This window comes from Protopterus annectens, chromosome 1.part2, assembly GCF_019279795.1.
Source record: "Protopterus annectens isolate FY-2018-M chromosome 1.part2, PAN1.0, whole genome shotgun sequence".
Taxonomy (NCBI): Eukaryota; Metazoa; Chordata; order Ceratodontiformes; family Protopteridae; genus Protopterus; species Protopterus annectens.
Genome location: NC_056727.1, coordinates 110,204,544 through 110,219,267, shown reverse-complemented (window position 1 = coordinate 110,219,267; position 14,724 = coordinate 110,204,544). Strand labels below are relative to the sequence as shown.

General features: G+C 40.2%; 1 protein-coding gene across 1 annotated transcript in view; it reads left to right on the top strand.

Annotated features, from left to right (window-relative positions):
• PSME4 (proteasome activator subunit 4) overlaps positions 1-14,724 on the top strand; it is a 2,990,260-nt gene that overhangs the window by 722,612 nt on the left and 2,252,924 nt on the right. Inside the window, exon 9 of the mRNA XM_044055122.1 lies at positions 6,217-6,309. Within this exon, the coding sequence (XP_043911057.1) occupies positions 6,217-6,309 (93 nt within the window). The remainder of the gene's footprint in view (positions 1-6,216; positions 6,310-14,724) is intronic.

Sequence of the window (14,724 nt, the reverse complement as noted above, 5' to 3'; positions counted from 1 at the left end):
GCAGGAAAACTGCAGCACCAAGAAAACATCAGTTTAGGACAAGAATGTGCTATAAAAGAACTTGAGCAAGATGGAGTGTGTAAATATTTGGGAAATGATGAAGGATCAACAATAAAAAAGCAAACAAATGCGACTTAAACTTAGTAAGGAATACTTTAGAAGACTTAAATTAATCCTGAAAACAGAGTTGAAGACATCTAGGAACAAAATTCAAACTATAAACCAATTTGCTCTTCCTGTTCTTACAGTTTTGGAGTGATTGACTGGCCTCAAAACGTGTTGGATAGATTAGGCGGGGAAACAAAAATGATGCGTAATGCTCACCAGTGATTTATAAAAATCAGTGCATGCCAAAATTATATATTTCCCATTCCGAACAAGGTTTGGGCCTCCTTGAAATGGATTTCATGTATAGATCTGTAATTGTGGGATTTCACACACATCTGCTGAACTCACAAGACCCAAACATAGTGAAAGTTCTGAAACATAAGGAGAATAAATCTAAGATGACTTCCCTGCTTAGTCTAGCAGAAGCATTTCAGTATCCAGCAGGAATTGAAATCAAACAAGAAGTAGATAAAAATCAGACAGCAACTGACTGTGCCAAAAACAAAAGAAAGAATATAAGGTGAAGGATCCGATAAGAAGTAAAAAAATGTGGAACATGCATAAAATATAGTTGCAAGTATTGAAAACTTCTGGAAGAACATCATGTTGATCAGGACTGAATGCAGGATTGGTTAAGGAGAAGCGAATTTAAACCAAGAGATGAAAGTTAATATTGGCGGGCCAAGAGAGTGGGCTATTGTTTACAAAGTCGGCATTGTATATTATAGTGGGCATTGGTTTACAAAGTCGATTGAAAATGTGGGAAAAAAAGACAAATGTAGGTTTTGTAAAACAGAGTTGGAAACAGTTGCATGCCTGTTTGTTGGTTTTGACATACTAATGGCAGAAGAGCTCTATACTGAAAGGCATAATAATGTGGCAAGACTATTGCACTGGGGATTGTGCAAACATTATGGTATTGATGTGGCTGAAAAGCACTGGAAACATGAGCCACAAAGCATCATAGAAAATGATGTGAAATCTACATCATGTGATCACTTATTACCAACTGTTCAGAAAACTGGATGTAGTGGTCCATGAAAAGAAGACAAAAGTAGCATTGATCATTGAAGTCACCACACCAAGTGACTACAGTGTCTTGTGTACAGAGAGAGACAAAGTCATCAAATATCAGGATTTGCAGGCATAAATGAAGAAAGATACCCAGACAGTTCCAATAGTAGTAGGAGCAACAACAGATCTTATAAAAAAGATGTTACCAATACATGTAACCCCATACGAATTGCTGAAGGAGTCATTACTGAGCACATTGCAGGTGCTGCGAAGAGCACTCCTGGTTGACATCAAGGATTGAAACAGTACTAATTTCATGAACTTTAATCATACTTTGAATTAGGAATGAGGTACATTCCGGTCATGGTATTAGAAACCCAAAAGACTTTGAGAAATTAAAGAGAGAGTCATAAAGTGTCAGGATTTGCAGGCAGAAACTAGAGCAATGTGGAAGAAACACAGCAGACTGTTCCAGTAGTAGTAGGAGCAGCAAGCATAATAAAGAATTTATAGTGGTGGTTAGATATGCCACTAATGCATGCAATTCTGAATGAACTGCAAAAGGAGTCAATTCAGTGCACATTGCGGGTGCTGAAAAGAGCATTTTTGGCTAATATCAAAGACTGATGCAATACTAGGTTCATGAACTTTAATTGTACCCAGACTTAGGAATGGGGTCTTCTGTCATGCTGTTAGAAACCTAAAAGACTTGGAGAAATTAAACCTAAAGAAGATTAGAAAAGTCTTAAAAGTTCATGTGTATTTGAAACATCTGCTTCTAGAAGAAAGTTGTATTGTTCTGCATGTTAGTAGGGTCTCTATTTGTAGAAAAAAACGTTAGTATTTTTTGAAACTACACAGAAATTGAGTTGTGTGCATTTTGAGCAAGAAATTGTAAAAGAAAAATATGTAAAAGGTTGACTGATGTGCAAACACATGTTTATAACGTGCAATGTACATATGAGTGCAACATCTTTATCTGACTTTGTGTCTGTTATTGCTATCCCTAGCTTTTTGCTTCACTCTTGTCAGCTTTTCAGCCGACTGATAACTTTTTTTTCAGTCTTGCAAATGCATCTCTTACCCTCTGCTTGTAAAGTAGATCTGCTGACATTTACCTCTGCCTATAAAGCAGATGGGTAGGTGGAAAGGGACTGGGCAGAGAAATGCATTGGAATTCTTCTGCAGTTAGACCCGACATTTCATTGCTTTACTCCCTGGTAATTACTGCAGAGTGCATAACCTCTATCTAAATCTGTTGATTTCTGTTACTGTTTTCTTTTTGTTGTACGAGTTACAGGACGTTACATCTGCCGCATACAGGTCTACACTGTGCAGTCTGCAACTACCATTTGATCATTAGTTTGTAATGCTTACCAGCCTCTTCAAGTTTTTCAGATACTTCCCCCAGAGCAGAAGTGCTTTTCTTCTTGTGCATGCCCTTGCTTAGGAAGGAGTGCTTTGCTGTGAATTACTGTTGTTTTATTACCTTATTACCTTATTTACAGCTGCAGTTTTCTACCTGATCAAGATGTTTAAGATTTTCATCAGAGAATTTGGTCCTTTATCTATTTTTTCAGTTGTTGGGTGTTGATTTCTGGCCGTCAGCCTTCTATCTTACCTCAGAAACCTACCAGCTAGTGTATGTGAATGTTTTTTAAGAATTTTCTGTTTGTAATTTTAACAAAAAAGTATAAAAGAGGTAATTTACTCCTTAGTAGGAAATGTGATGGTGTATTATAGGAAAATGTTTACATAAATGTAAGAAATGTGTTTTCAACTTCTTATTTTACTCATCTTCTTTTAACATATAAATTATTTTCTACCCTTTCTTGTACATTTTTAGTAAAAAATAAAATATTTCAGCTTGAGTAGACTGTGATGTCAACGTGATATCCCTTCACATCACTTCCAGCCACAGGTACTAGAAAAGCTGGAAGCATCAGCCTTGACATTGCAACTGATTAAAATTTTTTTTTATTATGTTTTTGTTTCTCAGTAGATATATAGCATGGCTGTGTAGTACTCAAGCTGTCAAGTGTGCAGTAGGGCCATAATGGACGAATTTCCCTCAGTTCCATTTCAACTCTTTGTGCTTTATCTTTAATAGTTTGCACTTAGAATATATGAGGTCTTAGCATCCTAGTGAACTCATCAAGGCCAGAGGTACCCAGTCATAATAAGGCTTGAGTACGTCTGCATGCTGGTGTGCGTGTGTACTGTTTCATTCCTTTTCCTTTAGAGACGTAACGTGGAATGTTTATATCAATGCTGACAGCAATTCCTCCTATTCCAAAACTTTTATTGCTGTGCCATATGTACAGCAGTGGGCATCAAACATGGCTTCAGAAGTTCAAGGAACTCCTGCCCCTAAAACACACACACACACACACACACACACACACACACACACACACACACCTATAGTTGTACCATCAGATGTTCAGCTTTCTTGCTGCTGCAGTAGCCTTTCAGCTATATGGGTTGTGTCTTGCCCAGGACAGCAACCGGCTAGCTTCCAAAAACTCTGAATTTCACTCTGATTGCTGATTGGGCAGCCCTGTTGGAAGGAAAGTCAGTATTCAGAGTGAAGAATATTCAGTACTTTCTTACTTCCTCATAAAGAAGTAGCTTAGAAACTTCATAGAAGCAGCAGCTAGCCTTCAGTTTCTGTCTTGGACAGGTAAGTCTCCAATAGGGAATCCGTCCATAAAGAATGTAGCACTTTAAAATAAATATTTTTTTTACTCAGACTTTTTAATGATATTGCCCTTTTAAGAAACCAGATAGCTTTATAATGTCAGATATTCCCTGTCTGTGACTGCTATTTTTAGCTTTGGCTAGTTGGTAGGTTATTCTAGTGAGAAAAATACTGCTTGTGTAAACTTTGTGTATTAGTTTAATGTGAGGAAGTGTTTTATTTGAGCAGTATCTACTATGGAGTATGTTGGTGTTTGTGTTTCACTGTATGACAATTTACTTGCCATTTTTTTTTTGTCAGACTAAAAAATTTTGTTGAGGTTCCTGACAGGATTTTAATGTGCTGCTTATGCATTACATTTTCTTGATGACTTTGTAAGTGCACACAAGTGCAAGTGTGCTGTGAACAATATGTGACAAATTACCTTCCCACTCACTTATTCCAGTAAAGATTATAGCTTCTGAAGCATCCTCCTCGATCACAGCATGGATGCTTACCATACTTCTGCTGATCTACATTCTGCTGTTCCTAGAAAGAAAATAATTTACTAAAGAGTCTTTGCAGACTCAGCAGGCTCAGCCAATGGTGGGTGACTCTCCGATGGCAAGTAGGCATTCCTGAGACCACTCATTTACCTCTCAGGCATCCACTCGTATAGTCCTTTAAGCCACCATGAACTAAGACTCAGCTGCGTCCTCTTCAGCTGTTTCATTGTCCAAACACTGCACAAGAGAACCATCTTTCCTAGGGCACAGAGGCTCACCAGGGGATGCTGCTTAATGCAACTTAGAGACAAGACCTCTTGATGGTCCCATCTCCAAATCTGTCATCAGGGATTCCTGTAATGAAAGAACAAAAGGTTAAACTTTGTTCATCTGAAGACAATGGTGTCTGTTAGAAAATATGATTTACTTACCTTGGTTAAGAAGTTGTTTACTGGCTGTTTAGCCTGGTAGTCAGCATACTTAGCTGTACAGCAAGTCACCAGAAACATTTCCGACAAAGACATGTCAGAAAATTCTGACATAAATGGGACAGGGCTTCTTGTCTTGCAAATTCTCAGCCCCACCTTTCAGACTGAGGAAATTTGGTTCTCACAAATTTCTTTGGAGTAATTGTCCTTTTTTTCAGACTATAACTAGGATGAATTAACTGTTATTATGAAACAAATGAATTTTCCTCCTGAACCTGAGGCAGTATTATGATATGTTACAAATAAGTATGCCTCATTCTACTGCTATTCCTCCATTAATGCCAGCCTTGGAGAATATATTTAATGCTGCCTGTAAAAAGAAACAGTTCTCGAGTTCAGTTTCCCAAAAAGCATATAGACTTTATAAAGTTTCTCAAATTAAAATGCGTTTGTTTTCCCACCGTAGATTTGACCATATGACCATATCCACATCTTTGCCAGCTGGGAACAGATTGTTGATGTTCTCCAGCCCGTCCCTTGTGGACAAGGCGAGGAAGATATTAGATAGATTTGATAAAAGGATGATGACTCTTCCACTTTGGTGTACAGAATTCTTAACTGTTAGACCCTTATGTGGAAGTTTGTGCATTTTTGTACAGACATTTTGAGAAAATTGACTACCACACTTCCCTTTGAAGATGGTGTCTGCCTGAATTATGTTTTTTAATGATTCCCAAGTATCTAAACATGCCTTAAGGAATGTGCAATACTGTCCCTAGGGCCACTGCTACTACTTCATTTTGGAGGAGGTATGACAAACAAGTCAAACATTTTCTGATGAGGTAAGTGCTAAAATTTTGAATTCAGGTTTAGATAAGGAGGTTTTATTTTGCCCATCTGCTACTCAGGTTTTCAATTTGATGAGAGGTGGAAATTTAATTCAAGAAGCTGCAAGGTTTTTCAGGTGTCTCCTTACAAATCTCCAGAACAAAACACAAAAGATACAAAGCTAGTCCTGAGAAGGACTTAAAGCTATAGCCTTGTGTAACTTCAGCATTAACCAGCCTCCCATATCCTGGGGGTAGTGAAGGTATGTAGTCCGTTAGCAGAAGGAGGCTGAAAAAGAAGGCCACTGTATAAAAATCCAAGTTATACAATGTTGAGCAAAGAATGCACTGAACTCTCAAAGTTAAAAATCCTTTATTTTGAGGATGGATGAGCACTTTGTTACATTTATCTTGTGGTGCACCTTAATTAAATTCTGAGGCATTTTGGCAGCTTTTGGGATTGGGACAGAAGCCTTTCAGAATGTTTGTTTTTGTAAGGTTATGGTCATCAGTTACTGCATTAGTTTGAATTGACGATGAAGGCTGAAGGTAATCATCAAAGTAATGAATCCTTCATTTTACAATATCTGTTGTAAAGGACTTTATAAATATTAAGAATTGGTATAACTATATGACTGTCTTCTTTTTGGCAGGGAGGACCAAGTAAGCTAGCACAGAAGCACTTGAGTGGATTGTTCAACAGCATTACAACATTCTATCACCCTTCAAATCATGGCAGATGGCTAGTGAGTATTTTGATGTTGAACTGCATTTTTTAAATGTAAAGGTTAGTTTATGTATTTGGACTAACTGGATGACAATTGCCACCATTTAACAGTCATTTTACATAAGAGTTTATTTCCTTGTTCAGTTAAGCAGTGAAGCTGTCTTATGTTTGGGAGTTTTGCCTGTGTCTTATAATGCTTACAGGAGTGGTTTTCTTAGAGTATACATCACTGAACAAAATGTTATACAGTCCAGAAATAGCCGATGTTGCATCGTAATATGCTTGTGTGTTAGCAACTTGAGTAAAAATTGAAATGTTTTTAGTAATCACTTTGCATATTTTTGTATTATTGCATGCAGAAGATAAAGTATACCTGGGCTCTTTCAGTTCCGTAGACAGTGTACTGGTGATGAGCCTGGCAGGGAAGCTGATGTGTATAGAAAACTAGTCAGATGGAAAACAGTATTGAGTAGGGTGGTGGCTTCCGTTAAGAAGCCAGTAGCCAATGCAGTGCTGTCCTCTCCTTTAATTTATTTATTTGTATAGCTTTCTTTTGTGATGTAAGAAGTAGTGTCCAGAATAGTTCTGTTTGTGGGTATTTCTTCCTAGGCACAAGCCCTGTTTTCAGCTGAGGCTTGGGAAGAAATGCTGTATTTTACAGAATGAGTAGAAGGCAGTTGTACAAGAGTTCCACAATAAATGTACATACGTACATAGACTAGTAATGATATGACAGTTAAAACGTGATACAAAATGTATATACATAGAATAGTGAATGAACATATATAGAGTTGTATGACAGTTAATGAAAACATGACAGTTTAAACAATAATAAAGCAAATATTAGTTAATATCAAATTTATAAGAGGCTAGTTACTTTCATATGGAATTGGCTGAAAATTGATGTCGAGTAGGAGACAATTATATGATGAAGACGGTTACAAATTATAAAGGAGAATTGAGGAGGTCCAGGTAAAAGGAAGATAGAGATAATAGTGGAAAGGAGTAGATGATAGCGATTGTGAAGTAGTAGCTGTATTATACCAGTTACATTACATAAGAGTGTTGACGAGGTTTGGAGATTGACCAAGAACATCACATATACAGAACTGGCAAATGAATGTGTAGGACTTTAGTTGAGTTTTAAATGATTTAAGGGACTGTTCTTGTCGTATTGGTAGTGGGATGGATTTCAGGATTTAGCAAGGTGGTGGGAGAGTAGTGATTTGCTGGCAGAATTGTTGGGTTTGGATACACGTAATAGGTATTTGTCAGTTGAACGTAGTACCTGGAAGTCTTATATTTTTGTATGAAGTTGGAAATGGATAGACAGTTAGTTTTGTACACAGTTTTATGGATAAGTGGAAATTGTGAGTAGATTAAATAGTGTGGGAGTTCCACACACTGTAATACCCTTAGGGCAGCACAGTGGTGGGTTCCATCTGGAAGGTTGGCAGTGAATCATGCTATGTTGTAGTAACATTGCTCAAGTTTGTTTAGCAAGGTCACTTGAATGTTATTAATGATGGGACTAGACTACAGTAGAGTAGGCAAGAGGAGAGAAAAGACTATGTATTTTCTTAGTGTCTGAAAGGAAGGGTTTGTTTCTAAAGAGAGAATGCAGTTTTTAGTGTAATTTTGTTTTCTCTATCGTGTGTGTGTGTGTGTGTGTGTGTGTGTGTGTGTGTGTGTGTGTGTGTGTGTCAAATTTTAGGTTATCCTCTACACAGATGCCTAGAAGTTTAGTATGTGTGACAAGTCTGATTTTTGTTTTGTTGGATGAGGTAACTAAGAAGGAAGTTTTGTTGATTGTAAGCTGTATGGGAGTAAATAGGATTTATTTGGATTTACTTGGGTTAAGGCATAGCTGGGCAGATGTCTGCCAGGTTTCTATAGAGAAGAAAGATTCCCGAGTAAGTTCTTGCAGTTTGTTGAAGCTTTTTGCAGCACAGCTAACTATGGTATCATCTGCATAATGTACTAGGGATACAGTTTTACATGCTTTATGTAGGGCATTGATGAAGATGTTGGAGAATGGGTCCCAAGATTCATCCTTGTGATACACCAACTTGGACGGGAAGGAAGGGTGAGATGTCTTTTTGCCACTTGACAGCTTGAACTCTGTTTTGGGGATAACTACAGAACCATGATATAGCAGTGGCATTGAGTCCTAAGTTATGCAGTTTGTGTAGGAGAACAGAGCGAGAGACTGTATCAGAGGTCTTGTATAAATCAAGGAAAAGGGCAGGGACTGGATTTCTGTCATTCCCGTTTGTGTTTACTGTATCGATGAAACTAAGTAAAGAGGTAGAGATACTGTGGCGGCGGCAGAAGCCATGCTGAGATGAAGAGAGGAGGTTATTTTGTGTGAAGTGATGTAAGAGCTGTGACTGGATGCATGTTTTGAGTATTTTTGATGGAGGGGAGAGGGTGACAGTGGGGCTGTAGTTGGAGAGTTAAGTTGAATGCCCTCCTTTTTGGAGGGGAAGAATGTGACTTTTTTCCAGAGGGTAGGGACATATGCGTCACTGATGGAGCAATTTATTAGAATTGAGATGGCTATTGCTTCTGCAGCTGTCTTAAGGTATTCGCCAGGTAGGTTTTCGGAGGCTAAGGTGGTGGGTTTCAATTTAAGTAATCGTTTTTTTTTTGTTTGTTTGTTTTTTAAGTAGTGGGGATTGTTTAGAAGAAGAGGTTATGAAGAGGAATGATCGTTGGTGCTGTTATTTGGTTGTTGGTATTAGGGTAATTTTGAAGTAGTGATTAAACTGATTGAATGAAATGAAAGTTAAAAGCATCAGCACACTTGGTAGAGTTGTTGTTCATGTTAAGTGTAGGAGGTGATTGAGTGGTGTGGCCATGATTTAGCAGCTGGTTTATAGAGGACCAGAATGTTTAGGGATTTTCGTAGTTTTTATGTTGCAAGGTCAGTGTAGTGTTTTATCACCTAACTTAAATTTGAGTTTTAGTTTGGGTTCTGAGTTCTCTAAAAATGTTTGGAGATTTATTAACAGTTTCACTGGATAGCTATGTATTCTAGCCTGTATCTCTAAGTCTCGTAAAGTGTCTTGTATTTTGAGACAACCAGGAGGCAGGTTTGGTTCTAACTCTCTTGTTTTTTTTTTTTTTTTTTGAGTGGAGCTCATTAATTTAGGATGCCCAAGAAAGTAGAATTAAGAAGAGCCACTGCATCATCTAGTGGAATGTGCTTTAGCGCATTCAAGTTGTATAGTTTTAAATAGGAGCTAAAGGAATCTTTGGTGAAATTTGTGAGGTTACTTGTTGTGCTAAAATGTGGCTGCTTTTGAATGTTACTGTGCTTTCTTATTTTAATTTCTCTAAATCTCCTGGGTTTCTAATACCGTGATGGGAATGGACCTCATTCCTAACTCAAAGTATGATTAAAGTTCATGAAGTTAGCATTGTTTCAATCTTTGATGTTAGCCAGAAGTGCTCTTCACAGCACCCGCAATGTGCCAGTAATGATTCCTTCTGCAGTTCGTACAGTTACATTTATTGGTAACATATATAAAGCCAATTGTAGATTCATTTTTATAAGACCCATTGCTCCTACTACTATTGGAACTGTCTGGGTATCTTTCTTCCACATTGCTCGTGTTTCTGCCTGCAAATACTGATATTTTATGACTTTGAGTCTGTGCCTGTGCAAGACACTGTAGTCACTGGGTGTAGCGATTTCGGTGATCAGTGCTATTTTTGTCTTTTCATGGACCACTGTATCTGGTTTTCTCGCATCTATCTTTTGAACTGTTGGTAATGGGTGATCCCATATGATGTAGAATTCATAATTTCCTATGATGTTTTGTGGCTCATGTTTCTAGTGTTTTCAGCTACTTCAATATTATAATGTTTGCACAATCCCTAGTGCAACAGTCTTGCCACATTATGCCTTTCAGTGTGCAGCCCTTTTGCCATTAGTATATCGCAACCAGCAACAAGGAGTGTAACTATTTCCAATTCTGTTTTACAAAACCTACATTTGTCTGTTCCTCCTGCATGTTCAGTGGACTTTGTAAACCAATGTGTACGTAGCCCATTGTCTTTGACCGCCAGTATTAACCTTTCATCTTTTAGTTTGAATTTGCCTGTCCTTAATCATTCCTGAGATCAATCCTGATCAACATGAGGTTCTTCAAGGAGATGTCTTCAAGGATGCATCTGCAGTCATTACAAATGGGTTGTCCTGTCGTCAGGCAGCCCTTCGGTCGGCAGGATTCCAAAGTCTGGGTCTGGCCTCGGCTGGTGTCGCACTTCACCCGACGTCATAGCTGCAGTTATTCAGGTATAAAGGCATCAGCCGACGCCATATTCCTCAGTCTTTCTTGCCGCGTGGCGCCCGAAGCAGAAGCTGTTCGCAAGTGCCGGTCGGTCAGATCCAGAGATTACTACTACCGAATACTACTTCGAAGACTTCTAAAAAGCTAAGTACCCCGTTGGGGACTCTTTCTTGCCTCAGCCGATGTCAGAGAAAGTGAATAACTGTTTATCTTGTGGGAAACAAATACCTCATAAAGATTTCCACTCCTACTCTATACATTGTTTAGGCCCAGACCACGACGTAGCAGCTTGTCTAGCCTGCGCTTCTTTTTACCGACGGACGCTTAGACGTCGGTCGGTGTTTGCTGAACAAATTTTCGGCTCTGATTTTGCCTACATTATGCCGTCGGATCCTCCGACAACGCAAATTTCCAAAAAACGAAAAGAAAAGGACTGACACTCGTGGTCCACGGTCTCGGCCGAAACCGCGATTAAGCAAACCGCGGGTGTCTCGGTTTCGGCCGAAACCGAGCAAGCGGTTCTTTCTTCAGCTGAAACCATGCCTTCTACCGAGGCCTCCTCTAACCTGGTAGAATCAGCTTCTGAAATCCAGCCTTCTGTTGCGGTTTCTCAGGAATTATCAGACACAATTCCCCTGGATATTTCAACCCCTGCACGTGGAGCTGCTAGGCCTCCTGCAGCCATGTCTATTAAGGCCTTTGCCAGGGCTAAAGCAGCCAAAGCTTCAAAATCTGTGCCTGTCAAACCCCCCCCCCCACACAGGCCCAGCACTAGCTCTCATATGCTTTCTTTGGCTGAGGATTTAATTTCTTTAATTCGTGGATCCCAGCCTCATCCAGACAGGTCCTCTCTCCCACCTCCAGAAAAGAGACCTAGAGCAGAGCCCCCTGAACCAGTATCCACTGATGGTTCCTCTGATGAATCAGAACATACAGACCTTCCTGAGGCTTCTTATTCTCCTTACGAAGACTCTGATGCGGAAGAGTCCATTCCTTCAGCCTCTCCACCTGAGGAATTTTCCTTTGGGGAAACCTTGCATGCTATGAGGGAACAATTTCAGTGGCAGGGCCAAGATTTCTCAGACTCCAGAAAAAGGCTTAGAACCTTTCTACATTTGCCACAACATAGGCCTTTAGCTATACCTCCAGTTCTTTCTGTTGTAGATGATGCATTTAATGATGCTTGCACTGCTTCTGATTCATTACCTCCGGCTTCTGCTAAGGCCGATAGGTTCTACAGGGTCCCGGACACTCATCTCCATTTATACAAGGCTCCTTTTGCAGATCCAGAGACTATCGCCCAGGGCCCTAAAGCTGTAGCTGCTACTTCTACTAAAAACCCCCTCCCCTCTGAAAGGGAATCCAGGTCCTTAGAGAGATGGGGTAAAAAAGTTTACACTTCTGCTACCTTGTCAGCTAGAGCTTTGAACTGCCAATTTCATATGATTCAATATCAAGAGTTTATGCTTGACCAGTTAACTAAAAAGCTTTCCTCTGAATAATCTTTAGATAAAAAATATGTTCAGGAAATGGTACATAACATACAGCAGGTTAGTAACCATTCTTTAAAATGTGGCTATGATGCACTGGAGGCTTCCTTTAGATCAGCCATGACTGGCACAGTTATCAGGAGACATGCATGGTTGAAAGAACAGGCATTACCAGACCATGTCAAATCAAAGCTTTTGGATGCACCCATGGACAAGGTCAATTTATTTGATTCCCCTGCTCAGCAGGTACTAAAAAAGATGGAAGAGAAGGCGAAATCTGTACAAACGGTGAAAGATTTCTTACAGGTTCAACCTCCAAGGTTTAGCAGGAACTGGCCCTCCAAGAATTGGTCCTTTCCGGACTCCTCCAAGGCTCAGAGAGGCAGGAATAGGCGTTCAAGAGGCAGAAACCAATCCAGGGGTGCCTACAGGGGACGCCAATGGCAAGGTAACAACCAGCGAGGCACGGACGCAGCCACCACCACTACAACACCTCAATCACAGTGACTTGACAGTGGCACCGCCTACCAGGGAACAACTAGAAGCACCCTTAGGCGGAAAATTAACCTTATTTTCAAAAAACTGGCATTGCATCACAAGGGAAAAATGGATTTTGCAAACTATAGACCAAGGTTACAGGTTCCATTTCCATACTCTACCAGGGAAGAGAGGAATGCCAAACCTACCACCTACTCAAAGGACAGAAGCTCTAAAACAAATATCTCAGCTATTAAGAATGAGAGCTGTGGAAAAGGTACCATCTATGGAGCAAGGAAAGGGATTTTACTCCAGACTCTTCCTGGTACCAAGAAAAGAAAACAAATGGAGACCCATTCTAGACCTGTCCGCTTTAAACACATTCCTCATTGTTCCAAAATTCAAAATGCTGACCCTACAGAAGCTTCTTCCCATGCTGGGCAAGGAGTCTTGGCTGGTAACTCTAGATCTCAAGGAGGCATACCTGCACGTCCCCATAAGACCAATTTGCAGAAGATACCTCAGATTTCTTGCAGGATCAGAGCATTATCAATTTTCAGCATTGCCCTTTGGCTTATCTACTGCCCAGAGTGTTCACGAAATGCCTGGCATCAGTAATTGCTCATTGCAGACTTCAGGGAATCCAAATTTATCCATACCTGGACGACTGCCTGATACAAGCGGACAACAAAAGCAAGCTAGCAGAAGACTTACAAAGAGTCATTTACCTGCTGCAAGCCTTGGGATATACAGTCAATATAAAAAAGTCAAGGCTGATTCCATCCCAAAGAATAACCTTTCTGGGTGCAGAGCTGGACACATCAAAACAAATGGCATTCCTAACCGCAGAAAAGAAAGAGCAACTACCTCTCTACTTCTTGGCATTAACAAAGCAGAACCACCTAACTGCAAGAAAAGTACTGCAAGCTCTAGGCTACATGGCATCCTGCATAATTCTGGTCCCTCATGCCAGACTGCATATGAGAAAGCTACAGTGGTACCTAAGGAATTTGTGGTCCCAACACAAGCACAGCCTAGAAACCAAAATCCCCAATAATCCCATGCCTGAAACAAGAGTTCCTATGGTGGGCTCAGGGCTGTCAATCAAACGCAGGATTGCCCTTCTGCAACAGCCAACCAAGCCAAACCATCACGACAGATGCCTCAGACCTCGGTTGGGGGGCACACATGCTGGGCAAGTGCATACAAGGCTTATGGACTCAAGACCAGCTGCGCCTACACATAAATCTAAAGGAAATGCTGGCAGTAAAATTGGCAATCCAGTCATTCAGACCATTTCTCCAAGAAGGTCAGTTGATGATAAGGACAGACAACACCACAGTTATGTGGTACATCAACAAACAGGGAGGCACCCATTCATATCCTCTATGCCGGCTGGCACTGGACCTATGGGATGTGGCCCTGAGCTACAACATTCAGTTACAAGCAATTTTTGTACCGGAAAAGAAAACATTCTAGCAGACATATTAAGCAGAACAACCACAGATGCCCACGAATGGATGCTTCATCCGGACATCTTCAAAGCCATCACAAGGGAATGGGGATTACCACAAATAGACTTGTTTGCATCCCCATTCAATCACCAGCTAAAGAAATTCTGCACAAGGACGTACCACCCACTTGCTTGGAAGGTGGACTCCCTATCTTTCAGTTGGAAAAACCTGACAGCATACGCATTTCCACCACTTCCTTTGATGCACAAGGTGCTTCTGAAGATCAAAGAGGACCGTCCAAGGATCATCCTGATAGCTCCAGACTGGCCAAGACAACATTGGTACCCATTGCTGAGGAGCATGTCTCGGGAACAAATATGGACATTACCCCTAATCCCTTTACTGTTAACACAGAACAACTACAACATCCTGCATCCAAACCTGAAAACTCTGCAGCTAACTGCCGGGAACATTACATAACAGAAAATAACCCAAATTTATCCCAAAGGGTTAAAGACATAATCCTGGAGGCTCGCAGACCTTCAACAAGAAAAAATTATGCAGCAAAATGGAAAAAATATCTAATTTGGAGTACTGCAAAGGGAGAAGATGTGACTCTGGTAAAGATGGCCAACATCCTAGAGTACTTGGCAGAGCTCTTCCACACAGGCCTGTCCTATTCTTCCATCAAGATACATGCATCAGCTATTTCAGC